At 44.1% G+C, this 27,094-nt stretch overlaps 1 protein-coding gene across 1 annotated transcript in view; it reads left to right on the forward strand.

The window, feature by feature from the left end:
• Nucleotides 1–27,094, forward strand: part of wnt9a (wingless-type MMTV integration site family, member 9A) — a 97,057-nt gene that overhangs the window by 31,587 nt on the left and 38,376 nt on the right. The window contains exons 2-3 of the mRNA XM_078540893.1: nucleotides 9,918–10,177; nucleotides 24,789–25,054. Coding sequence (XP_078397019.1) covers nucleotides 9,918–10,177; nucleotides 24,789–25,054 — 526 coding nt within the window. The remainder of the gene's footprint in view (nucleotides 1–9,917; nucleotides 10,178–24,788; nucleotides 25,055–27,094) is intronic.

Below are 27,094 nucleotides of genomic sequence, written 5' to 3' on the forward strand. Positions count from 1 at the left end.
GTAGAATTTCTATATTTCTATGGGGAACAGGTTAGGGGAATTCTCAGTTGTCTGTTTTGACCACAGTGGAAAGTAGCGAGATGTGTAAATGGGCATTCACACACTTTTATTTTCTCACTGCAATTTCTGCAATTTTTTCCGCTGAAGTTAATAGGGACAATCCGAAGAATTCTCATGGAAATTCCAGTTGGATATGTTGCTATTGCACCTTGCCACATCTGTTAGAGAGCCATCTCAAAGGCAGGATACTTGTATTGGCTCTGCCCCTTTAATTCATTTCTCGGTCTTCTTCTCCCCTTCCTCGCTGTCTACTTTTAGTGCTCTGCTCTGTAAACGCTTTGAGACATCTTTCAGCAAGAGGGGCCCTGCCATAGAAACCTAAGCTGTTGTTGTGGATTCCACTTGGCAACTGCTCACAGCAGCATGTTTCAAATCAGCGGCTCATCGTGTTGGGAATCAGAGGCACAGAACAGTGTCCCATCACCCTGCGATGCAGCAACCCTCGGAGTTATTCTCCAAACAAAAGATATTTGTTTATATATTTGATTTGAAGAGTTTGGAATTTAAACCTTTGGTTTAAACACAGTCTTTTCCAAAATCAATAAGGGAGGTAACAGGAACTGAACCATAAAGTCTGTCTAGGACAAGAGGAACTGGTGATGAATTTGATTAGATAATCATCTTCTACTTTTAGAACTTGTATTCCTATCCAGCCCATAATAATTGGACAAAGGTCTCTTCGTTCTGTTGCCCATGTGCTATTATTGATATTTACATATAAGTAATGAATGGGATTCTAATCTTGCCCTAATTGTTTCATTCAAAGATTTTTCATGGCCTTTGAGATGCATTATTGAAAATATTGGCATAAACGAGAAAGGAGTGTTGGAAAGATAAGAAAAAACTAATCTCAGGACATCCCAGATAGGTTTACAGCCAATGAAGTATTTTTGAAATGTAGCTACTATTGTAATGTATGAAACACAGCTGCCAATTTGCCCAAAGCAAGGTCCCACAAACAGCAATGAGATAATGACCGGATAATCTGTTTTGGTGATTGTTATAGGGTAGCCGAGTTGTGCTATTAGTGATAGTTAATCCGCAGACACTTCCTGGGTGGGTGGAAACCTAAGTTTATTAGCAATATACTCAGCAGCAACTACATGTGTGCTTTCAACTCCAACTCCATCTCTGCACTGACTGCTGAGGTAGCCTGCGATACCCTCCTATTGGTTACTACAGATCATGTGATCTTCCTTAACAAGTATTATTCTTAAAGATACATTACACATGTTAAATAAAACCATAATTACTACATTTCCCCCCCCCACCCCCTTAACTCGGCTATACAAATTATATTTACAAGTACATATTTTTCAAGACAACATAATATTTGCACTGGGTAAGGAATTTACAAGTTCAGTCTTTCAGGAGGTTTCCTGGTACATGTGGAACGTCACAGCTCCACAGCTTCAGATTCCTTGTCAGGAACTTCCTTTCCTGGAGTTGCCTGAACATCAGGTGCTTCAGTGGGCACCTGCCGTTCTGTATCCTCAACTCTTACAGGAACATCAGACATGCCAGTCTTGGGTTCAGGATCCGCAACAGGAAACGCAGACCAGGTCATGATCACTGATGGAACCAAATCTTGATGATTTATCTCTCTCTTCTCAAATGGTCCACACGTATACGGATGATCTGGCCTTCCACCTTCACATGGTGAGATAGAGATCCAGTCACTGCACTTATTTCACCCGGTAACCACTTTGGTCCTTCCCCGGAGTTCTTCATGTATACCGGCTCTCCTACGGTAAATTTCCTCTCACGGCTATGCCAGTGTGTCTAGTTGTCTGGCGTCCCTGACTCCTTTCCATCTTCCCCTTTAAATTCAGCATTATTAAGCTCAATCTTGTCCTGAGATCGTCCGCAGGTGTGACAGCTGTTGTTGTACGAGTCATGTAATGAAAAAGAAAGTGTGCTAGCTTGGTTGTCAAGGAATCGCCAGTTAGCTTTCTCATGCCTGCCTTGAATGTTTGAACCATACTTTCGGCCAGTCCATTTGAAGAAGGGTGGTACGGTGCAGTTTTTACATGAGTGATACTGTTGAGGCTGATAAACCATTGAAACTCAGTAAATGCCGTGCTCTTATCAGAAACAACTACTTCTGGTAGTCCGTGAATGGCAAAACTCTGACATAGTTTCTCAATTGTAGTGGCCGACGTTAGTGACTTCACCTCATATACACCCAACCATTTTGAATGGGCATCAACAATGAGCAGAAACATTGTTCTCAGGAAAAGTCCAACGTAGTCAATGTGTAACCGCACCCAGGGTTTACCACAGTCACTCCCATGGGTGTAATAGAGCTGTCACTAGCAACTTTTGCAGTTGCTGACATTGCACACAGTGCTTTACTAAAGGCTCTATTTCGCCATCCATCCCAGGCTACCATAGATAGCTGCGTGCTATGGTCTTCATTTGGGAAATTCCTGGATGGGCACTGTGTAGTTCAATTTAAAGTGGCTCCCTTCCCTTAGGAGGAACTATCATTCATGGTCCCCACAATAAGATCCATCCTGGCTGGTTATTTCATGTCTTCTGTTGAAGTACGTTTTCATTTAGTCAGATACGGGCTTCTGTGACCAACCATGTAGCACTTGATCTCATACTTGAGATTGGACTGGGTCTCGATTGGGTCCAGTCTCTGATGCTCAGCAGTTTCTTGTAAATGCAGACAACTAAGGGCATGGGCGTTTGTGATTTGATTGCCAAGCCTATGTACGAAAGTGTATTTGTATGCTGCCAGAATTAAAGCCCATCATTTTATTCTTACTGAGGCTATTTGTAGTATAGCCTTGTCCTCACTAAATAATCCTAGCAATGGTTTGTGGTCTGAAACGATTGTAAAATGGCTGCCGAAAATGGTGAAATTTCTTGACACCGAAGATGATGGACAGGCCTTCTTTTTCCATCTGTGAGTATCCCTTTTCCAGTGTGGTGGGTGATCTTGCTATGTAACCTATTGTCCGTTCCATGCCGTCATCCATCCGATGAGAGAGCACTGCTCCCACTCCATAGGGAGGTGCATCACATGTCAGCATCAACTCTTTCATCTGGTCATTATGCATTAATAGATTGGACAAATGTAACAATTGTTTCACCTTTGTGAAAGCTTCTTTCTGGGGTGCCTCCCAAGACCAACGTTGGTTCTTTTTTAGTGAGAATGCAGAGGGACAGCACTGTAGACAAATTGGGTAAGAACTGCCCATAATGGTTGATCATTCCGAGGAATGTTTTGAGCTCTGAGGCATTCTTTGGCTTAGGTGCCTCTCTTATGACTCTCACTTTCTCCGAAACCAGCTGGAAGCCCTGTATCTTTCTACATCTTCTTTCTATGTGCTGCCTTCATTCTAGCACAGGGCTTTAATCTTGGCCTTCTTTTTGACTTCACTATTGGTCAGGCTTCTCTCAGATGCAAGCTCAACTTGTCTGAGCTCAGTGGCTAAGTCTCCCTAAATTTCATTATCTGTCTGCTTCTTGGGAAATTCTGTGACTTTAAAAAAATTTGTTCATGGGATATGGGCATTGCTGCCTAGGCCAGCATTTATTGCCATCCCCAATTGCCCTTTTTTCAGAGGACATTTAAGAGTCAACTACATTGCTGTGGGTCTGGAGTCACATGTAGGCCGGACCAGGTAAGGATGGCAGATTTCCTCCCCTAAAGGACATTAGTGAACTAGATGGGTTTTTGCGACAATTGGCAATGGTTTCATGGTCATCATCAGACTTATAATTTTTATTGAATTCAAATTTCACCATCTGCTGTGGTGGGATTTGAACCCAGGTCCCCAGAGCATTACCCTGGGTCTCTAGAATACTTGTCTAGTGACAATACAACTATGCCACCGCCTCCCCCAAAGCCTAAAAGCTTTTGCTTCCAAAGCCTCTTTGGCTTCATTTAGCTGATTCTTCAGCTCTTTGCTAGGCACTGAGTTGGCACTGCCATGAAGTTTATACAAACTCCTGTCTCTGGCTGTGTCCAGCAATACACGACCCCCAGGGCTTCTAGTGAGCCCTTTCTGATTACCAGGGCTTCCCCTGATTCCTCTGCTGTGCTTCCATTCTACTGTTTGAGACAGCCTTCATTTCTTCATGTTGCTGAATGGTTACATGTTTCTTTTACATTTGATCTTGAAGGGCAATCAACTGTTCTTTCAACTGTTTAGTTTCTTGTTGCCCTCCCTCTGGGGACTCCTGTTGCCCTTGGTGGAGTTGCCCTCTCTCTGCGGTCTCTTGTTCCCTTCCTCAGAATTGCCCTCTTCTGGGATTCTTGCTGCCTTCAGCGGTGTTGCCCTCTCTCTGGGGTCTCTTATTCCTTTCTGCAGAGTTGCTCTCTCGCTGGGGTCTCTTCTAATTTTCTGTCCATAGCCATTTTTCTTATATTTACCACTTTAAATGTATTGCCGTTTTGTTTTTATTCGGGCTAAATCTGCAGCTGTTGGCTTATCTGTGCTGTGTTTCAGGTGCTTTTTGAGTTTTGGCGGGAACCCCGTGATCGTGGGCCTTCTTTTAACTTTGTAAAACTTTGTCCCTGTCTGGGGAAAAAAAATCAACAGTGATTTCTTCTCCCTTTTCTGGGTGATCCTGCGGGCTTTTTAAAAATGTAAAACTGCAGCACTGCCTTTCTGCTTTGATTGCTGCTTTTTTTTTAACTTGCAAGCTGTGTGTCAGTTTCTCTATCCTATTGAGCTTGTGGGGCTGCTGCCTATTTTACAATTTAAGTGCAGATTCTCTTTTTGTTTTGCTCACCCGTTTTGTGGACTCTCACTCAGGGGTCTTGCAATTTTGGTATTGTTTTTAAATGTCGGGAGTGCTCCTGGAGATTTCTCAGTCGGCTGGATTTTGGTCTGTTTTTTCTTTAATGTAAAGCGACAGTATATCTTCCTTTCTTTTTAACTTGATTTCTTCTGTTCAATTCTTTTTTTATCCTCGTTGCCAGTTTGTTGTAGGGTGGCTCTATTAGTGATAGAGTTGATCTGCAGACACTTCTTTGGTGGAAACATTAAGATTATTTACAATATACTCAGCAGCAACTACATGTGTGCTTTCAATTCCAATTCCATCTCTGCACTGACTGCTGAGGTAGCCTGCACTACTCTCCTATTGGTCAGTACAGATCATGTGATCTTCCTTGGCAAGTATTACTCTTAAAGGTACATTATATAAAACAACAATTACTACAGTGATGTTGGCTGAGGGATAATAATTGGCCAGGACACAAGGGCAAACACCACTGCTCTTCTTTGACACCCACTAGGGAGAACTGATGGGGCTTAAGTGTAATCTTTCATTCGAATGACAACAGGTCCAATAGTGCAGAACTCCCTCAGTACTGTGCTGGAATGTCAGCTTGGATTATGTGCTCAAGTCTCTGGAGTGGGACTCTTGTGATTTTGACTTTTTTTTCATGGGATGTGGGCATCACCTACAAGGCCAGCATTTGTTGCCCATCACTAAGTGCCCTTGAACTGTTTAGCTTGCTCTGCCATTTCAGAGGGCAGTTAGGTGTCACATGTAGGCCAAACTGGGTAAGGATGGCAGATTTCCCTTCCCTAAAGGACATTAGTGATGGTTTTTTACAAGAACCAATGATAGTTTTATGGTTATCATTACTAAGACTAGCTCTCAATTCCTGATTTATTAATTGAAGTTAAATTCAGCCAGCTGCTATTGTGGGATTTGAACCAGTGCCCAATGAGCATTTGGATTACTAGCCCAGCAACATGACCACTATGCCACTATCCACCCCCGACTATGTTGCTTAAGTTGGTGCAGATTTTCTTTGGCTGCAGTCAGGCTGCAAACTTACTTTGCAAAGCACTTCTTCCTCAGCCAGATAGTGTACCAAGTAAACCAGCTGTCCCTCCATACTCCTGTCGGTCTCTTTCCATTGCTCTTACTGGGTACTTTAGTCCAGCTTTTGCAAACTCGTAAAGGTGTTGGTTCCATTACTACGGTGTAGTTTTTACCCATGGGCCATTGTTGATGAGTGTGTTTGACAGTCAATGTCAGTTGTCTATTCAGCTATGAAGGAAGTGGAAGCCAAGACTGAACATGCCCTTATCTGGTATCTATTCTTGTAAGTTTCTAGCAGTGATCATCGGCAGCAGGAAAACAGACAATTCTCCCCCAGCCCTCCCACCCCAAGGACCCAGAAGGCAATTGTAGCATATGCTCCAACTGAGACCAGTAAATGAAGCATGGATGGGGACAGAGTCTGGTTCTTTTCTGCTCTGTCTGTCCCCAGATGGAGACATGGCTTTGAACCCTTGGGATAGTTAATGATTTGAGGCAGAGTCACCTTCTGTTTTCCTTATCCTTTCTTCAAATCATCTAACCTAAACTTGATTGGCTGCTATAATAACTTCACCGTGTGTGAATTTCTATGGAGATTCCCCCCATTGACTGACATAACTTAATTGGAAGTCCATGGAAACCTTGATGAAATGGTGTTTCTGCCGTTTCTCTGGGATTTTTTTGCAGATCATCTGCTGAAAACCCTGGCAGAAATTCAACCCCTGAGTGTTGGCAAACAGGTTTGGATTTTAGAATCCTGAACTTTAGTCCACTCCCATCCTGCAGCCCACAAGGTATGATTGTATGAACATGTTAGGCAACATGGTGACCCCTCTGCCTTGTAAAATTGCTAGCCTACACCCCCTCCATTTCCATTAAGACAAAACATTGCCATTCTGTTATCAAAATCCTGGGGGTTACCATTGGCCAGAAACTGCACTGAAGCAGCCATGTAAACACTGTGGCTACAAGAGCAGGTCATACACTGGGAATTCTGTGGTGAGTTACTCACCTCCTGACTCCCCAAAGCCTGGCCACCATCAACAAGACACAAGTCAGGATTTTTTTTTTTTTTTTATTCATTCATGGGATGTGGGTGTTACTGGCTAGGCCAGCATTTATTGCCCTTTATTTATTTATTGCCATTTGCCCTTGAGAAGGTGGTGATGAGCTGCCTTCTTAAACCGCTGCAGTCCATGTAATGTAGGTACATAATCAGTGCTGCTAGTCATTGCCTGAATATTGTCCGGGTCTTGCTGAATATGAACACGGACTGCTTCAGTAGCTGAAGAGCCGCAAATGGTGCTGAACATTGTGCAATCATCAGTGAACATCCCCACTTCTAAGGGAATGATAGAAGGAAGGTCATTGATGAAGCAGCTGAAGATGGTTGGGGTGAGGACACTAACCTGAGGAACTCGTGCAGTGATGTCCTGGAACTGAGATGATTGACCTCCCACAACCTCAATCATTTTCCTTTGAGCTAGGTACGACTCCAACCAGTGGAGAATTTTCCCCCTGATTCCCATTGACTCCAGTTTTGCTAGGGCTCCTTGATGCCACACTCGGTCAAATGCTGCCTTGATTTCAAGGGCAGTCACTCTCACCTCACCTCGGAGTTCAGCTAATTTGTCCATGTTTGAACCAAGGCTGTAATGAGGTCAAAAGCTGAGTGACCCTGGTGGAACCCAAACTGAGCATCAGTGAGCAGATTATTGCTAAGCAAGTGCCGCTTGATAGCACTGTTGATGGCCACCTCCATCACTTTACTGACGATTGAGGTTTGACTGATGGGGTGATAATTGGCTGGGTTCAATTTGTCCTGCATTTTCAGGACGTACCTAGGCAATTTTCACATTGCTGGGTAGATGCCAGTGTAGCTGTACTGGAACATGTGGTGTAGGTACACCCACAGTACTTTTAGAAAGAGAGTTCCAGGGCTTAGACTTAGTGATAGTTCCTTCACTATGATATAGTTCCAAGACAGGATGGTGTATGGCATTCCCATGCATCCGTTAGCCTTGTCCTTATAGTTGGTGGAGGTTGCAGGTTTGGAAGGTACTGTCGAAGGAGCCTTGATGAGTTGCTGCAGTGCATCTTGTAGGTGGTACACACTTGCTGCCGCTGTGCATTGGTAGTGTCAAAAACAATTAGGGATGGGCAACAAATGATGTCCTAGCCATTGATGCCCACATCCTGTGAATGAATAAAAAAGTTAGATTTCAGTGATCTGTTTTCCATATGATGTGATGTGGCCCATAATAATTATAACACCTCCAAAGCACTTTACAGACAGGCAGTACTTTTTGAAGTCCCATTATTGTTAACGTATAGGCAAAATCGGCATCCATTTTGGAACAGCGGAGCCCCGCTAATCAGGGGAGTTGTCTTGCAGGATAACTAACTGCAAATTATTTCTTGATGTGCTGGCCACAGAACTCTGTGTCTTGACTTTATAATTCTACTCAGATCGGGTTTGTTTTTCACTCGTAGAAAGTTGATGCTACTGCCAGCTGCATGGTACCAAGCTCACAAGACTTGGCTGGAAACAATTGGTTCTGCAGCTGAAGCTTTTGGCTTCAATATTTGGCTAATATTGAGGAACTGTAGAAAGTTGATAGATAATAAAACAGTGAGAAAGAGTTTACAATTTCCATGGTATCTCATTGGTTGTGAACTGCTTTGGGATATCCAGTGAAATGCATTTGAGGTGCAAACACCCTTGGTACGCAGGTGAAAGCAGCAACCATTTTACACATAGAAAAATCCAAAAGGCAGTGATCAGATTAGTGATCAGTGGGGAGGTGGTGTCACTAGATTGGTAATCCAGTTACCCAGTGCAATGCTATGGGGACCTGGGTTCGAATCCCACCACGGCAGATGGTAGAATTTGAATGCAATAAAAATATGGAATTAAAAGTCTAGTGATGACCATGAAAACCATTGTTGTAAAAACCCATCTGGTCCACTAATGTCCTTCAGGGATGTAAATCTGCTGTCCTTACCTGGTCAGGCCTACATGTGACTCCAGACCCATGCCAATGTGGTTGCCTCTTAAATGCCCTCAAGGGATGGGCAATAAATGCTGGCTGCCCACATCATTGGATAAATAAATTGGTTGTGTCAAAAGTAATTAGGGATGGGCAACAAATGCTGCCCTAGCCAGTGATACCCACTTCGCGTGAATGAATTAAAAAAAGTTAGATTGCAGTGATGAATAAATTTTAAAAAAAGATGATTGACCATTTCTGTCTAGTGACATCGGTTGAGATATGTTGACTGGGCAACTCCCCTCTTTTTTTTAGAAAGGGTTGTGGCAACATAAATGTAGCAGTTAACCACCTGAACTGAGATAGAGCCTTATTTTAATGTCTTACCCGAAGAACAACCCTTTTTAATTTGTTCTCGGGATCTGGCCGTCACTGTCAAGGCTAGTATTTGTTGCCCTTGAGAAGGTGTCAGTGTCAGTGAGCAGCAGTCCATGTGGTGTAAGTATTTCTAACACTGCAGCACTGCACCAGAGCATCAGCATTGACTGTGGCCATAGCTGTAGAGTGTATCTTGAAGCTCCAAACTATTGGCTCTGCTGCCAGAGCACTACCTTCTGAGCCAAACTATCACTACTAAAGGTGGATAAATGGAGTTGAGGTACAGACTAACCATGCTCTAATTGAGTGGAGGCGCTTCCCCTGTCCCTTATGTTCCTAATCATCCTGGGAATATTTGATGCAATGTGTCGGTGCAGACTCCATGGGCCGAAGGGCCTCTTCTGCACTCTGTGATTCTGTAAAGGCAGCCTTAATCCAGGTCTAACCCATGCCATAGCCTTGCCTTGAAGTGTTTTGATGGGACAAAGTAGGGAGAGATTTACTCTGTATCTAGCCTATGCTGTACCAGACCTGCATGTCATGGGTATTGGGGGAAGGAGGGGGGCAGGCGATGGTGGAGAGGGAGGGGGGAGGGGGGGGGAGTGGAATATGAACAAATTCTTTTCTCTAAGGAAACCCTGCGTTTTCTCTGAAGTTTCAATGTTTTTTTTTCCCCTCTCCTTTTCTTCACAGTTTAACTGGTAATGAACCACTCACCATCTTGCCTCTGACCCAAGAAACAGAACAGACTCACGGGAAGGCCCACTTCAAGGTCTGCGATCGTCTGAAGCTGGAACGGAAACAGCGGCGGATGTGCCGACGGGACCCCGGAGTGGCAGAGACCCTAATGGAAGCAATCAGCATGAGTGCCCTTGAGTGTCAGTACCAGTTCAGATTTGAGAGGTGGAACTGCACCCTGGAGGGACGTTACAGGACAAGCCTTTTGAGGAGAGGTCAGTAATGCCTCTTTCTGCATTGTGGGGTTTTCTATATGAGGAGAAATTTCTTCACCCAGAGAGTGGTAAGCCTGTGGAATTTGTTGCCACAGAAAGTAGTTGAGACGAAAACATTGTATGCTTTCAAGGAGGAGTTAGATATAGCTCTTGGGGCGAAAGGGATCAAAGGGTATGGGGAGAAACCGGGAGCAGGCTATTGAGTTGGATGATCAGTCATGATCATAATGAATGGTGGAGCAGGCTCGAAGGGCCAAATGGCCTACTCCTGCTCCTAGTTTCTATATCCTGTATCTCTTCTGCTGTGTAATTGTTGTACATTGAGTCTATTATTGAGAGAGAATGTGGGAGAAGGGGTGCTGTCACATCAATTTGCTCAAGTGACAACCTACTCTCCAATGGACAGTTAGTTTTCCATTTGAATATCACAGAATAGAAACGGAAAAAGGTTGAAATATAGGGCTGAAATAATTTTGAAAGGTGGGTATGTTTGAGTCTCAGAAATCTGTTTGCCAACCCAAAACCCACCTGTCTTCCACTTTAACTGAGGCTGGAAAGTATGTGGGGGATGAACCCACTCCAAAGAGGCGGTTGGAACTTTAAATATGGCAATGAGGCTGACTGTCTCATCATCATTTACATTTCAACTTTAACTTTGGCCGTCCATGTTTCTTGACCCTTGAGAAACACAGCAGCTTCCTCCAGGCGAAGACTTAATGGATTCAGAGGTAAGTGCTTTCACACCAACCTGCTGGATCCAGGTGTATGCTTGGGAATCGGACACCACCAACTCCGCTCCCCAAGGCTCATGATCCGATCACAAGGACTCCCACCTTCACTCCTCCTCACAATCAGCCCCTGATTTTTTTTTAATCCCTCCTCCACTCGAGGCATCAAATTTCCCCTTCCTTGCCCTCAGGGCTCCAACCTTTTCCCCTCACAGAAGGTGGTCACTCAGCCCGTCATGTCTGTGCTGACTCTCCTTCAAAGGAGCAAATCAGCTCGTGTCACCCTCCTGCCTTCTCCCCAGAGCCCTGCGCATTCTACCTTTTCAGATAATAATCCAATTCCCTCTTGAATGACTAAATCTTTCTTTTAATCCATTCACGGGATGTGGGCACCGCCTGCTAGGCCAGCATTTATGCTCATCCCTAATTGTCCTTGAGGAAGTGGAAACTGAGTGGTTTGCTAGGGCATTTTAAGAGTCAACCACATTGCTGTGGGTCTGGAATCACATGAGGTGAGTCCAGTGCCCTCTTGTTCTCGATTCTTCCACCAACAGGAACAGTTTCTCCCTATCTACTCTGATCACTCGCTATAATACCTTCACATCTTTCCTAAAGTGTGGCACCGAGAATTGGATACAATACTCCAGCTGAGGCCAAGCCAGTGTTTTATACAAGTTTTGGATAACTTCCTTGCTGTTGTACTCTATGCCCCTATTAATTAAGCCTAGGATGCTGCATGCTTTATTAACCACTTTCTCAACCTGTCCTGCCACCTTCAATGATTTATGCACATGTACACTCAGGTCCCTCTGCTCCTGAACTCCCTTTAGAATTGTACCCTTTTATTTTATGTTGTCTGCGTTCTTCCTCCCAAAATGAATTGTTTCACAGTCCTCTGCATTGAACTTCACCTGTCACCTGTCCGTCCATTCTATGTCCTTTTGAAGTTCTACATTATCCTCCTCACAGCTTACAATGCTTCTAAGTTTTGCATCGATTGCAAATTTTGAAGTTGGTGCCCAAAGTCTAGGTCATTAACATATGTCGGGAAGAGCAGGCATCCTAACACTGATCCCTGGGGAACTCCACTACAAACCTTCCTCCATTCTGAAAATCATCTATTAACCACTACTCTGTTTCCTGTCATGAAATAAATTTGTATCCATGCTGTCCCTTTTATTCCATGAGCTCTAAATTTGGTCACAAGTCTGTTTTGTGGCACTTTATCAAATGTCCTTTGGCAGTCCATGTGGGCTACATCAACAGCATTACTTTCATCAACCCTCTCTGTTATCTCATCAAAATCTCAAGCAAATTAGTTAAATAAGATTTGTCCTTATCAAATCCATGCTGGTTTTCCTTAATTAACCTGCATTTGCCCAAATGACTGTTAATTTTGTCCTGAACTATTGTTTCTAGAAGTTTTCCCGTCGCTGAGTTTAAGCTGACTGGCCTGTAGTTGCTGGACTTATCCTTACAGCTTTTTTTTTTGGACAAGGGTGTAACATTTGGAATTCTCAAGTTCTCTGGCACACCCTGAAGTCTAAGGAAGACTGGAAAATTATGGCTAGTGCCTCTGCAATTTCTACTCTCCCTTTTTTCCCAGCATCTTTGGATGCATTTCATCTGGTCCTTGTGCCTTATCAACTTTAAGTACAGACAGCCTATCCAGTACATCCTCCTCATTCACCATGATCTGCACATCATCATCTCCTTTGGTAAGGACAGATGCAAAGTATTCATTTAATACTTCAGCCATGTCCTTTATGTGTAAATGTCTTTTTGGTACCAAATTGGCCCTACTCCTCCTTTTACCATCCTTTTATTATTTATATGCCTATTGAAAACTTTTAGATGCCCTTTTATGTTAGCTAATGGCCTCTTTGCTTCTCCTAGTTTGCTTTTTAATTTCCCCACTGAACCTTCTACATTTAGCCTAGTTTTCGGGACGGGATTTTTTGGCCTTCCAGTGGCGGGCATCGTCACGAGGGATAAGAAAATTAGGAGAGCAGCCAAAAGTCAATTGACTTTTGGCCGGTCTCCAAATTTTCCCGTCCCGCCCATGACAATGCCCGTTGCAGGCTAGGTCAGATAATCCAGTCCATGGTTGTATTATCCACCTGATATCTGTTATCATCACACTTTTTCTCCTTTATCTTAATTTCTAACTCTTTTATTATCCAGGGAGCTCTGGTTTTGTTTGCCCCACCTTTTCCCCTTAGTGGAAATAACCCTGACTGTACTTGAATTATCCCTTCTTTAAAAGCAGTCCACAGTTCAGTTCGTTTTGCCTGTGAGTCTTGGATTCCAATTTCTCTGGGTCAGACCTATTCTTGCCCCGTTGAAGTTGGCTTTCCCCCAGTTAATTATTCTTACTCTGGATTGTTCCTTGTCTTTTTCCATAACCAACCTTATCCTAACGATACAATGATCACCGTCCACTAAATGTTCCCCTGCTGACACTTGGCCCACCTCATTCCCAAGAACCAGGGGCTATAATTTATGTGCCCCTGCTGGGCATGTTTTGAGTTAGTGGACACGTAAAATAGGGAGAGTACCCAACCCACCACCTTTCCGCCGACCCCTGAGCTCACCGCCATAATATGGATGCCAAAATTGGCAGCCAGCCCGCCATATTTAAATCAGTAACCAAGGGTCAATCAGGCTTGTTATCAAGCCAAATGATCCCGATTAATATGCTGCCCATGCCATAAAATGTTTGGCTTGGGCAGTCGGGTGGGAATGGGCAGCCTGATTTTAGTTCTTTATTTATGAATGAACAAAGTTCTTTAAAAGGGAGGAAATTAGAGGGTTTCAATCTTTGGGGAATGCGTTTTGCCAGTAGGGGTGCATCTCCTCCCCCCCCTGAAGATTGAACCCCCACTCCCCCATCCCATCTACCCATCCAGAGCCTTAAACCACCCCCACCCCTCCGCCAACCACTCTCCTGGCCTCCCCAAACTCTCCCTGCACAAGACCCTGGACTCATCTGCTTCGGGGATCCACAGGCCTTCTTCCTTCTCCTGCAATCCCGGCAGCAGCCTCTGACTTGCTTTTGGAGCTGCCAGGAGTGATGAAGATGCCGGTCAATCCAATTAGCCATGAGCTCCAGAAGGCATGACTTCCTCCCTAGTTAGAGAGGTGTCAGCTGTGGCTCAGTCCATAGCACCCTCGCCTTTGAATCAGAGGGTTGTGGGTTCATGTCCCACTACCGGAAACCAAGAACTGTGATTGTACTCGAAAGAGTTGCAATCTGTGACTGTTGGTAACTTGAAAGAGTTTCCTCCCTAGTTAGGAGCAGAATTCCCACTTCACCCTCATTTAGCTTGCCTGCAGCACTACATGGCTGTGTAGTGGTTCAGCATGGAGCATGTCAGTTCTACGTAACATTGCTTCTGGTGGGGAGTGTGCTGTCTGCACCACCCCGCCAACCCCCCTGCTTACTATTCAGCCCCAGGTCTAGCAATGCCTCCTTTCTCATTGGACTGGAAACATACTGCTGTAAAACATTTTCCTGAAAACTGTAGGAACTCTTGCCCCTCTCTCCCTATCCACTACTGCTATCTCAGTCTATATACAAATAATTAAAGTCACCCATTATAGTTTACTCTGTAATGCCTGTACATCTCTGTAGTTTCCTTGTAAGTTTGCAACTTTCCCACTAATTGATGGCCAATATGCTGAGTAATGCAATTGTACCTTTTTTTTTAACCCATCAGCTCTAACCAAATAGATTCTGCTCTTGACCCCTCTGGGGCATCCTCTCTCTCCAATGTTCTCCTTAATCCATACCACTCCCCCCTCCCCTTTCCTACCTTTCTTGAACACCTTGTATCCAGGAATATTTAATATCAGTGCTTCCTTCTTTGAGCCTGGTCTCTCTTATCATCATAACATCTTTCCAGATGCCAATCTGCGTCTGTAACTCACCAATCTTATTTACCACACTCCACTCGTTCATACATGGGCTGTAACTCTAATTTAGACTCTATTACTTTCTACCTTACTCCGAACTCACCTAATAACTTGTGGGCGGGCTCGGCGGGGGCAGTCGCAGAGCCAATCAGCTCCGCACCACCATTTTACGTGGGCGGGTCAATTAAGGCCCGTCCAGCGTAATACGCGAGCCGTAGCACCACCTGTGCGGGCGGGGGGAGGAGGGAGATTTGGGGCTGCCTCAGGGAGATTGAATCACTATTGAAATTATTAAATATATGGATTAAAAATTTATTTAAACATGTCCCCAAATGTGACTGTGTCACATGAGATGGGACATGTTTTTATAGTTAGGAAAGATTTTTCATTTTATTAATAAAAGCTTTAGGAAGCCCGCTCGTGGATGAGGTTTCCTAAAAAACACGAAGGCCGCTTGGCCTTTTCGCCTGCCCGCCAACCTTAAGGTTGGGCAGGCAGCGTTAACAATTACATTAATCACTTCCTTAATAGGCCGTTTAAATATTGGCGGGTGCGCAGCCGGCTCCGGCGCGTGCTTACCGAATGAGACAGCGTGATGACATCGGGATGCATGCCCGACATCGCGCGTCATTTTACGCATTGGCGTGTCGGGCCTGCCCCCGCATGCCAACTGAAAAACCCTGCTGACTATTCCCCACCCTAGTGCTATTTGTCTCCCCCAGTATTTTGTGCACCTAGATAGTTCTCTCTGATATGACCTCCTGGTTCCCACATCCCTGCCAACTTAGTGCTATTGGCAAGTGTTTAAACTAACAAATTTTCTCCCAAGGATATTGGTGCCAGCTCTGTTTAGGTGCAATCCGTTCGCCCTGCACAGGCCCCATTTCCTCAGAGCTGGTCCCAGTGTCCCAAGAATCAAAGCCCTCCCTCCTGCACCATATTCCAGCCACACATTCATCTGTTAAAATTGCCTATTTCTGTACTCCCTTGCGCACGGTACCTGGAGTAATCTGGAGATGACTAATTTTGAGGTCCTGAATGCTAATTTCCCACCGAGCTTCCATCTTTCTACCTAAGTTGTTGGTATCAATGTGGACTATGACTGCTGGCTGTTCACCCTCCCACCACCCAGCCTTCCCCCTCAGGGTCCTGTGCAGCCATTCAGTGACCTCCCTTGACCCTGGTACCAGGGAGGCAACATACCATCCTGGATTCATGTCTACGGCCGCTGAAATGCCTGTCTGTCCCCCTAGCAATCTAATCGCCTATCACTATGGCTCTTCCAGCCTTTCTTGTACGCACCTGTACAGCTGAGCTGCCCGTGGTGCCATGGGTCTGGCTCTGGCTACAATCCCCAAACAAACCAAACTGATCAACTCACCCCTACCCTTTCAATCGACATCCCCATTGTGATCAATGTCCCCTTACCCCCACACCCTGGCTGACCTCCCTCCCAAGTGTGGACTTTCTTTCTCCTCCTGTGGCTGTCACTGATCTGCTCCGGCGAGCTTGTCGATTAGTCTGGTCCCTGAGTGGGGTGTGATCAGCGACACGCTGTGGAGTTAAACTCAGGAACATGTAAGGGAATCCCTAATAGCCGGTTTCCCCCACTGGCCCCTCCATCTTTCTGACCAACCCACTCCCTATAGATCAGGTCAGTACAAATGCGTGGGTTAGTCTGAAAGAGAAATGCAAGTTCACATTTGGGTGAGACACTTCAATTGGCATGGTAGATGCAATTTAATCAGAATGTAATGATATTTCTATCATTTTTCTGTTGTTATTTGACATATATACTCATCTTTTCTCTCATCTCTTTGTCCTTCACACTCTCCTTTCAGTTTTCTCCCTTTGACTTTAGCCAGGCCAACTGGCTCAGATTTATGAATATTTTCTCCTATCTTCTCTTGCTTAAAACAAGAAAAAGCTAGAGGACACTGGGGGGTCAGGCTACCCTGCAGCTAAAGCACTATTTGAAAGCCCTTTTATTAAAATGATGGGCCGTATAGTTCAGATATATATTAGTGCAGTTTAAGCGCCAGCCTTGACTCGAAGGTAGCATTCTCACCTATGAGTCAGTCTCCATAAAGAAAAAAATCTTTTGGAGAGAGAGCCTTTGACAAAAAGTTTGTGTTTTGTTGAACATAGTTTTATTCATCTAACAATTTGTATGGTCCATCAAGTTCCCCTCCTGCCATCCTGGTGGTTGCACGATGCAATACTAATGGAGTTGTTGATTAATCACGACAATCAATCTCTATCAATTAGTCTACAACAGACCCAGACATGAGGTGTGAAAAACCTCAGTGTTGGAAAGCTTTGGGAATCATAGGTCAAAATCATCTGCTCCTCCCAAGCTCGCTACACTTGGCACACGTCATGTCTGAAATGACTCATGTGCTATATCCCAAAGTGTTCTTTCCTGAAAGAACCCCCATCGAATTTTTATTTGAATGAATCAATACAAACTGCTTCCATCGTCTCCCTGGGAGCCTGCTCCACAGACTGATCACTCACTCAATGATTTACTGCCTCCGCCAATTAGAAGAGCCTTTACCTTTATTTGCCACTTGGCTGCCCCTTCAGCCCTTGTGGCTGCACAACCCATCACCCACTTCGACAAGGCTTTCATCAGGGACGACACCTAAAATATGCAGCTTGCTACCCGGAACAAAATTTCTTTCCCAAGGGATTGATGGCCCTGGGGTCAGCATTGTGGGTGAATTGGAGAACTGGTTGCTGATCATGATTTAAAACGTGGTAAGCTCAATCCAGTGTGTTGTAGACATGCGTCCATGGCACTGAGCTGCATTCTAATTCAATTCAAAATTGAGCAGTTTTACTCGGAGAAAGTCCAGGGTAGATGATGTAGGAAATTAAATATCACACTGGTGGAGTAATGGATATTTTTCTTGGATTTGATGTTGAGTCACATTTCTGGAACCAGGAAAGGTTTTAGTGGCAATTAAAGTTAAGTTGTGCTGTATATGAACTGGTATAGGGAAGGGAGCTGCCTGTCGAATGTTCTCTGCTATTAGCTAAAAGAAGGAGGAAAAGTTGTCATTAGAGATATGTACATCTCAAAACTTAGAACAAAGGCAATGAATGGGAAAGATGTGTACAGAGAAAGAAGGGAAGAAAAGGAGGTACATCTAAAGGGAGAGAAAATGACAGATAGTGGAAAGAAAATAAAGGGCAAAGGGAGAGAACCAACAGGCCAAAAGAGAAAGGGAGAGAGAGGCAAAGGGACCTACAACAAGAAGATCATCTAGAGGGAGTAAGTGGCAGACAGGGATAGATAGATAGGTAAAAGGGCTGAGAGAGGAAAGGAGGCACAGAAGGAGGCATAATTACATAGAAAACATACAGCAAGGAAAAAGTTAGAGATATGAGAGAGATAAAAGAATGTTTGTCACTGGAATCAGCATTTGGAAGTGCATCTATGTAGAGAGCAGGGAACAAACCGAGGAGAGGAAAAAGAGAACAAGGAAAAAGATAAATTGACTAAAGCAGCAGAATGAAAGGGCATAAAAAAGATAACATTGGGAATAATGCAGACCCATTATAATGCCACCAGGATTTCTGCTCCTCAGGTACTTGAGGCAACAGTGCTCAATCAAGCTGACTTTGCACAATAATGTGAAATCAGCTCATTCAAATATTTTTATGGTCGAGCCATAGGGATTTGTGGCCAGAGCATCAACAATGAAATCCAAGGTGCTTTATTTACTTTTGCTTATATTTCAGTGCCATGGGACACAATTGACTACATAAGGGCACAGGGCAACAGAGCCAATAATGAAGGGTGATGGTCCCTGATTAACAAGGAAAGCTTCACCCAGGAGTTAAGTAGTGTGGGCCTCCACTGAACTGTGGCTTATTGTCTGCAACATTACTCAAGGTACTCAGTCACATTTCAGAAAGCCTCTAATTCGGATGAAATGTGGGATCTTGATGAGCATAGTTGATATACAGGGCTATGTTTCTTACTGCATTCACCTGCTTTTCCTGGAGAGTGGAGCAGGCATCAGCCATCCACATCTAATTATCCTTAAGCCCAAAAACACTGGCACATTATCTACATATTTGACTGCATTATCAGTCCCGAGGAAAGAGAAACAAAGTGAGTGAAACTAAAGTGAGAATGGAAAAAAGGGTACCCCTAATACTGAGCAGGGAATGAGCACAGCAGATGAAAGACTTGCAAGGACAAGAGGCACACTTTACATGGACTGACAGCGAGAGTGCTTATGGTATTGGACTTTAACCCAGAGAATGTAGCTCAAATTCCACTATGGCAGTTTGGAACTTTGCACTAATTTTAAAATTTTGGAAGTAAAAAGCTGATTCATAAAAGTGATCACGTAGCTGTTAACTTTTGTAAAAACTCAACGGTTCACTAATGTATTTTAAGGAAGAATGCCTGCTGTGCTTATCTGGTCTGCTCGATATGTGACTCCAGTCCCATGCCTCTTTTACCTCTGAAATGATCTAGCAAGCCACTCTTTTGTATCAAACCATTACACTGTGAATATTCAAAAGGTGGCCCATCACCACCAACTCGGGTCAACTAGTGCAGGGCAATAAATGCTGGCCCTGCCAACAACACCCACATCACAGGAATAAATGAAAGGGGGGGAAAGAACAAAACAGATCAGACTGAGGCGGTGAATTTCTTCATGTCGATACTTGTAAAGCTCATTGTGACCAGAGGTTCCCGAAAAAGGCAGACGGAGGAAAAAGTCAGATGAAGACTTCCAGATGGGAATTGACTGGCAGATTAGTGCATCAGGCAGCCTTGGTACTTGAACCCATAATCAGGAGGCTAAGGGGCAGACCTCAACTGTTTCTTCCATCTAGACGACGATTAAACTTGACTTTTCTTTTTTTTTTAATATGAGAAATTAAAATAGCATTTTTAGTCCAAGAGGACAAGTACATTTGACTGTAATTATTTTTTCCATTTTCAATTGCTTTGCCAGTGAAAAGGTTATGGGTTTATTACAGCACATCTGGCATGCAGCGTGCTGATTTATGAGCCTATGACTCCTGCAAGCTGTACACTTCAGATAAACTCCACATATGCAATATCATCTAATTAAAAATTAAATTGTGCACACTTTGCTTTCTCTTTAATAAAGCATGTGCAAAGAATAAAAGAATCTCTCACCACAACTTGTGACTTGTCCAAAATCAAATATCAAATTAAATAATGGTTATGATGTCCAGTATCTGGCTCCAGCATTCTAGCAGATGCATTAAGCTGTGTATTTTAAATGGATCAGTACCTCTGGTAAAACAGTGGGGAAGATGTTAATTGTTCAAGCAGTAAGATGGTTGACAGTAATTGTTATACAGCATTTTTTTTTTTGTTTGGGCGTGAAGGGGGATTTTCTCCTCAAATGAGGAATTTCAGTAGTGAGGGAATGCAGTGTCCGCAGTGTTCTGCTCTGATATAATTCAATGTGAGAACTGAGGACTTGGGCAGGTACAGCACAGGTTAGCTAAAAAGTTTTTACACTGTTCCCTTAAACGTTGCGGCCCAAAAATTCGGCAGCGATCATTTTGGGGCACCTCGCCCACAACGTGCAAATAAACGATGTTCGAATGGAAAAGCCCGAGGAGGGTGGCATTTTCAGCCGTGGACCTCGATTATTATCATGTAGATGCCACATTGGCAGGATTCCTCAGAGGCTTGTGTGCCTAAGTTCAAGTAAGTGATTATGGGGGATGGTATGCAGGGGTATGGTGGAGGAATGGCTGGGCCTTGGTGTGCAATTGGTTTGGGGCTTGGAGATCGGAATGTAACCAGGGTAGTGGGGTCCAGTGCCCAGGAGATCAGGGTGGGCCTGATGGTTGGAATCAGGAGCAGTGGTTAAGGTGAGTACTTACTTTTTGAATCCTGTGTTGCTTAGTGCTGGCTTTACCAGAGGCACTTGGCTCTGGTACTGGCTGCCTTAGGCAATCCAAAGTTTCATGAGGGAGCAAAAGCAGACTTAAGGTTCCTTATTTGCATATGTTATTGGACTAAAGCATGCTTTTGTCATGGGTAAATGCACCTTTTGGTTGTCCCTTACCAAAATGGCCAGACGTGTGTGTGCATACTGAGCATGCCATTTTGGATATAAGATAGCACCCGCGACACCAAAAACCCAGGCATTACAGAGTCAAATTTCCATCCCTCTCTCTTTTAAGGCTTGTTTAAGGATTTGTATCCTTGTACAAGGATATGGTGCGGTTGACAAGACAATTTTTGTCATATAGAACTGGGAACATCAAGGACACTGCGCTCTTGGGCTCCCCATTTTCTGTTGGTTCTATGTTTTGACAGTTAGTTACTCATTAATCTTATAATATTTTTGGAAAGCTTCAACAAATGATGTACACAGAAGAAACAAAAGGAGGGAGGGCATAGGTCTCCCTTTGGGCACCACTTTCCCAGACTGAGTTATATAAAGGCAGAGCCAAGATGGTTCCACAGTGCCCCATCCGTGTGCCTCTTCTCAAACCTCAGAGGAGCAATGCTTGCTGCACCATTGTGGCATTTCGATTTCCCGCACAGCTATCTCTTGGGGCCTCACTTAGTAAGGCTGCCAACTTAGTGGAATTTTTGCAATGATTGATGAATAATTTGTTGCTGTGGACTCATGCCCACCAGCAACTGGTCTGGAAACTGCCCATGATCCCTTATAAACCAAAAGAGGGAGAGAGTGGGGGATGTGGTGGGACAAGAGAGGAGACTTTCAACCCATCAGTTTGGGCTGCATTAAACCTAGATCTCAGAGGTGAAAGTTGTAACTAATTACGCCATTCATTTAACTACCTCTATCAATCTCTCCCTCCACTCAATGAATTACCATAGTTAAAGGGCTGCTGTTTGTTTTATCCCTACCTGTGCACAGATTCCCAGTTGTGTAAACCAGGGTGAATTCTTCCTTTAAAACTTGTCCACAGTTCCTTGTATCTTGGGGAACTCCCTGAGAGGGACTTGCCTGGGCTGAATGGCTGGTACAAGCTGCCCTCTTACCTTGGGAACCTACCTGTGAAGGATCATAGAATATTCACAGCACAGAAGGAGGGCATTCAGCCCATTGAATTTGTGCTAGATCTCTGCAAGTGCAGTTTAGTTAGTCCCACCCCCTGGCTTTTTCTCTATGATCCTACTAATGTTTTCCCTTCAGGTGTTTATCCAATTTCCTTTTGAAAGCCATGATTAAATCTGTCTCCATCACACTCTCTCGGGCAGATCTCCACCACTCACTTTTCCTTACACACCCTTGGCTCTTTTGTCAATCACTTTAAATCTGTGTCCTCTGGTTATTGTTCCTTCAACCAATGAGAACTGTTTCCTTCTATGCACTCTGTTTAGACGATTCATGATTTTGAACAACTTTATCAAATCTCCTCTTAACCTTCTGTAAGGAGAACAATCCCAGTTTCTGCAATTTATCCACGTAACTGAAGTCCCTCATCCCTAGAACTATTCTATTCATTCTCGAGCCAGGACAAACTTGTAATTTAGAAAAGTTGGAATTAATCGCTCTCTTAGACTCAAGCAATGATCGAGGATACTAACTGATTCCTGCAGATGTCCCTTATGTCTGGCCTTTGACCTCATCTCTTTCCTGCTGTTTCTGGCTTTTACCCGTATCCTTGATTTAAGCTATATTTGTCTTCAACTTGTCCAGAACTCTGCAACTGGTATCCCACCTACCCTGCACTAAATCCTGGCCTCCATTAACCCCACTCTTCATAGGCTTCCTGACTCACAGCCTCCATAATCTTTAGCCTCTCCTCCAGGTCTTCCATGACTGTGCTATTTCCTTCAGTCAGGATCTTGTATCCCATTCTATAGTCAATCGGGTAGGCTTTGTGCTCACTCTCTGTTAGTCTCTTGATCCTGGATGATCCTTTCTTATCCAGGGTCAGGCTAACTTAAATTTGTCAGAGAAGGGGGTGAGGTTGTGGCCTATTGCCATGCTAGGATTTTCCCTGCCCCAAGGTCCTGGGCTGGGAGGCAGGGGTGGGGCTCGATAAAATAGCAAGGAGCTGCTTCTTGACAGCTCCCCCTGTAATCCTGCTGCCGGAGAAGTGTGGGACCAGGCAAGGATTGACTATCCACTGAATGGAGGTGGGCAGCCAGTTTAAATATTATGAAGGCCCTATTAAGGGCGATATCTCCCAGGGCACCAATAATTACTGGCAGCAGGGTGCTGATCATGCTGTATGGGGAGGCAACCAGTTCAGTGTGACAGTCCAGGGGCATTGGAGCTGGAGGCTCCATAGGTTCAGAGTCACATGTTCCTTATACACATGCTATACTTAACAGATATCATGTCTCAAATTATTCATATACTGTCTTGCAAAATGTAGTTTTCTGGAAGAAACGTATCTAATCACTTGCTCATTTAAATAATGTTCATGCCCAGGAACTGATATTGAGATACACGTGAGTTGTTCAATAACAGAAGAAAGTGAATTGTTCCCCTTTAAGCAGTGTCTACATTAAAATGAGTGATGTGTTGCCAATGCCACTGGGAAACAGGCTGCCAGATGGTGGCCAACTGTATCCTGCAGTGATTCCACCACAGGCATTTTTCACTGTTTGGGTAGAGCCTGTGTCTAGGTTCTGCTCACACCCTTGGAAGCACAGCTGAGACCTGTAACATTGAACATGTGGGAATCCGCACCATTTGGAAACTCTATTGTACATAGTCACTCAGGTTCCCATCTACAATAAACTTATGGTCCCTTCTGACATGATCTCAGGATGTTACAGGTGTAGGATATTTGGCAGTCAATTTGCATACAGCAAATTGCCACGAACAGCAATCGGATAATCTGCTTTGGTGACGATGGTTGAGGAATAAATATTGGTCAGAACACTGGGTCAACTCCTCTGCTCTTCTTCAAAATATTGTCCGGGGAGTTTTTACATCCACTTAAAAGGGTAAAGGGGGATTCAATTGAATATCTCCATTGAACACCTCTGGCAGTGCAGCATTTGTTCAGTATTGTCACCTAGTTCCTCATGTGTTCCATAGTCTTCATTCTCACCTTTTGAAATCACAGAATCATAGAATTTTAATGGCACAGAAGGAGGCCATTCTGCCCATCATGTCTACACCCGCTCTCCAAATGAGCATTATGACCTAGTGCCACTGCCCTGCCTTTCCCCTGTAGCCCTGCACATTGTTTCTATTCAAATAATCATCTAATGCCCTCTTGAATGCTTCAGTTGAACCTGCCTCCACCACACTTCCAGGCAGTGCATTCCAGACCCGAACCACCTGTTGTGTGAAACAACTTTTTCTCTCGTCACATTTGCTTCTTTCGCAAATCACTTTAAACCTGTGCCCTCTCGTTCTTGATCCTTTTACAAGCTGGAACAGCTTCTCCCTATCTACTCTGCACAACCCCCTCATGATTTTTCACATCTCTATCAAATCTCCTCTTAGCCGCCTTCTCTCCAAGGAGAACAGTCTCAACCTCTCCAATCTACCCTCATAGCTGAAGTTTCTCAACCCCGGAACCAATCTTGTAAACCTCTTCTGCACTCTTTCCAATGCTTCCTATAATGCGGCACCCAGAGCTGTAAACAATATTCCAGCTGAGGTCAAACGAGTGTCTTATATAAATTCAACATAATCTCCCTTCTCCCTATTAATAAAGCCCAGGATACTATATACTTTATTAACTGCCCTCTCCACCTGTCCTGCCACCTTCAATGATCTATGCACATATACACCCAGGTGAATGAAGATTCATGGCATTTGAAATTCAAACTTGCTCTTTCCCAGAACTCTTCACTTCCCTCAATCTTCCTTTCCGCCTATAAAATTCTGGCTTTAAAACACCAAGGCTGAATCAAGCATTCTTGATTTTCTTTGTCTTCTATCATTATGTTTTAAACCCTCAGTCCTGTACTTTATGCCAAGAAAAACTCATTAATTTTGTTTCGCCCACAGGTTTTAAAGAGACTGCTTTCCTGTATGCCATCTCTTCCGCTGGATTGACTCATGCCCTGGCCAAGGCTTGCAGTGCTGGGCGGATGGAGCGATGTACCTGTGACGAAGCTCCTGACTTAGAAAACCGGGAAGCGTGGCAGTGGGGAGGCTGCGGGGACAACCTCAAGTACAGCAACAAGTTCGTCAAGGAGTTTATGGGACAAAAGAAATCCAACAAAGATTTACGAGCACGTGTTGATCTGCACAATACCAACGTTGGTGTCAAGGTGAGTGGTCGCCAGTGATGGCAACATCAAGGGGTTTTTTTGAAGGGGAATTGAGTTAGTACGATCTTGAAAGTAACATTATCATTCAACTTGTGTCAGTTGGTGGCAATCTTACTTCTGAGTTGCACTCAGCTCCAGGACGTGAGCATATCAGTTAGGCTGATATTTCAGGCTCGAGGGGATAAATGGCATACTGCTGTTCGTTGCCTCAAATCTTGCCGGAATATTTTTCTGCTTGCATGTAATCCCAGCGCTCTACCCTGAGCTGGAAAAGGACCTTCCTGGTGACGTGAAGGCACTTCTTCCTGGGCTTGTTTAAATATCTCTGCTGAGGTCTGCAGCAGCATACACTTGGTGACTGGCAAGCTAGTACAGACACCCTGCTTCTGTTCCAATAAAACCTCCTCACCATCCTCAGAGTCCAGAGGAATTCCCATCCTAACATTTCAGGTGTTTAAAATGAATGATAAGCTCCCAGAAAAGTCATGGAAACACAAACAAACCCCAAAATGCAAAAAAAAGTAAATAACAAAAAGGATAAATGAATGAATTCAATCAAGTAGTAACACAAACCACTAAGATTGCAGCAGTTCAAGAAGGAGGACCACCACAAGCTTATGGCATTTAAGGATGGGAGGTAAATGCCAGTCCTGTCAGCATGGAACACGCCTCAAAGATTAATAATAGTAAGAATTATTGCATTGAGTTACCTTTGAAACACATGTAGATAAACAAATGAGCTGCTCTGTAGCAGCAATTCCCACAAACAGTAATCAGACAAATGTTGAAGGAATCTGTCTGTGCTTTGTTTGAGGGAGGAACATTGGCTGAGACAATAGAAGAACTCTCTGTTCTTCGTCGAATGGTCTTATGGGATTTTTAAGATTTTTGTAATGTCTCGTCCAGCAACTCTGAAAATGTTAAAGCCCCTCACAACTGCACTGATGTGCCATCCTGGGTTCTGTGTTCTAGTGTATGGCTTGAACTGACAAACTTTTGACTCTGAGGCAAGAGCACCACCCACTTAGCCCCTTCCTGTTTGCTTCTGATTTGACTATTATGACCTAGTATTCAGACCAGTTAAAGGATACAATCACCAAAGCAGGATTTGTTTCTTCTGTGTCATGCTTTTATGTGCCAGAAGAATTAAAAGGTCTTGTTAACTGTTGCTCAAAGGGTGGTGAGCTGCACACCAGCTGCTTTTGCAGTGATATAATGCGTAAGCAGTGGGCCTCTATGTCCATGAGTTGAGTTGGGCCATCGCATCAAATGAAAAAAAACAAACTGCCAAACACTTTCTAGGAAGATTTTCTGGAATGCTTAACTCCATCTTTAAACAGGGGGTGCATAGCCACTCCTGGATTTCTATATCACCGTGGGACTCTGCAATGTGCAGCTGACTTCAATAAAACCCAAGAGTTGCCAAGCTATTTGCCTTTGTAGTAGAGAGAACCTAATATGGCTTTTAAGATTTTTTTTGATGCTAATGTGGGACTTGTAAAGAGACTATTCTAAAGTAGAAATGCATTAGGTTAGGCAGAGGGAAAAAAAAAGCAAAGGGAATAGTTCCAGCTCCCACACTGGGAACAAACCGCTCGAAGAAATTTAGACCAATGTTGTAGGTTCTTCTATTACAGCCCCAGCCCTCAGACATGCACTTTCAACTCAGCTCCTGTGCAGTATGTAGATCACCTGTCTAATTTTCTGCCACTCCTTGTACTAGAATTCAGCTCAATATCACCTCCTTCCTCCTTTTTTTAACCCAGGCCACGCACACAGACAACAACACAAAGACCAAATACATTGATGCAGGACATGGAGAGGTTGAATATGTGCAGTGGCAGGGGTTCTCTCACTAAAGTTCAGGTGGACAAGCTGAAGAGCTGCAGAAATCCTAGGACTACACAAAGAAACACCCTGGCCTAGAAACTGGATCACGTTATGCCTACCACCGTCCACACTCGCCTTATTTCCTCTGTCTTGTCTGAGCCAGCCAATCTTGTGCCCATCTCCCCCCAGGTTAGGCGAGCTGACTCTGAA

The sequence above is a fragment of the Cetorhinus maximus genome, chromosome 4 (genome assembly GCF_964194155.1).
Source record: "Cetorhinus maximus chromosome 4, sCetMax3.hap1.1, whole genome shotgun sequence".
Lineage (NCBI taxonomy): Eukaryota > Metazoa > Chordata > Chondrichthyes > Lamniformes > Cetorhinidae > Cetorhinus > Cetorhinus maximus.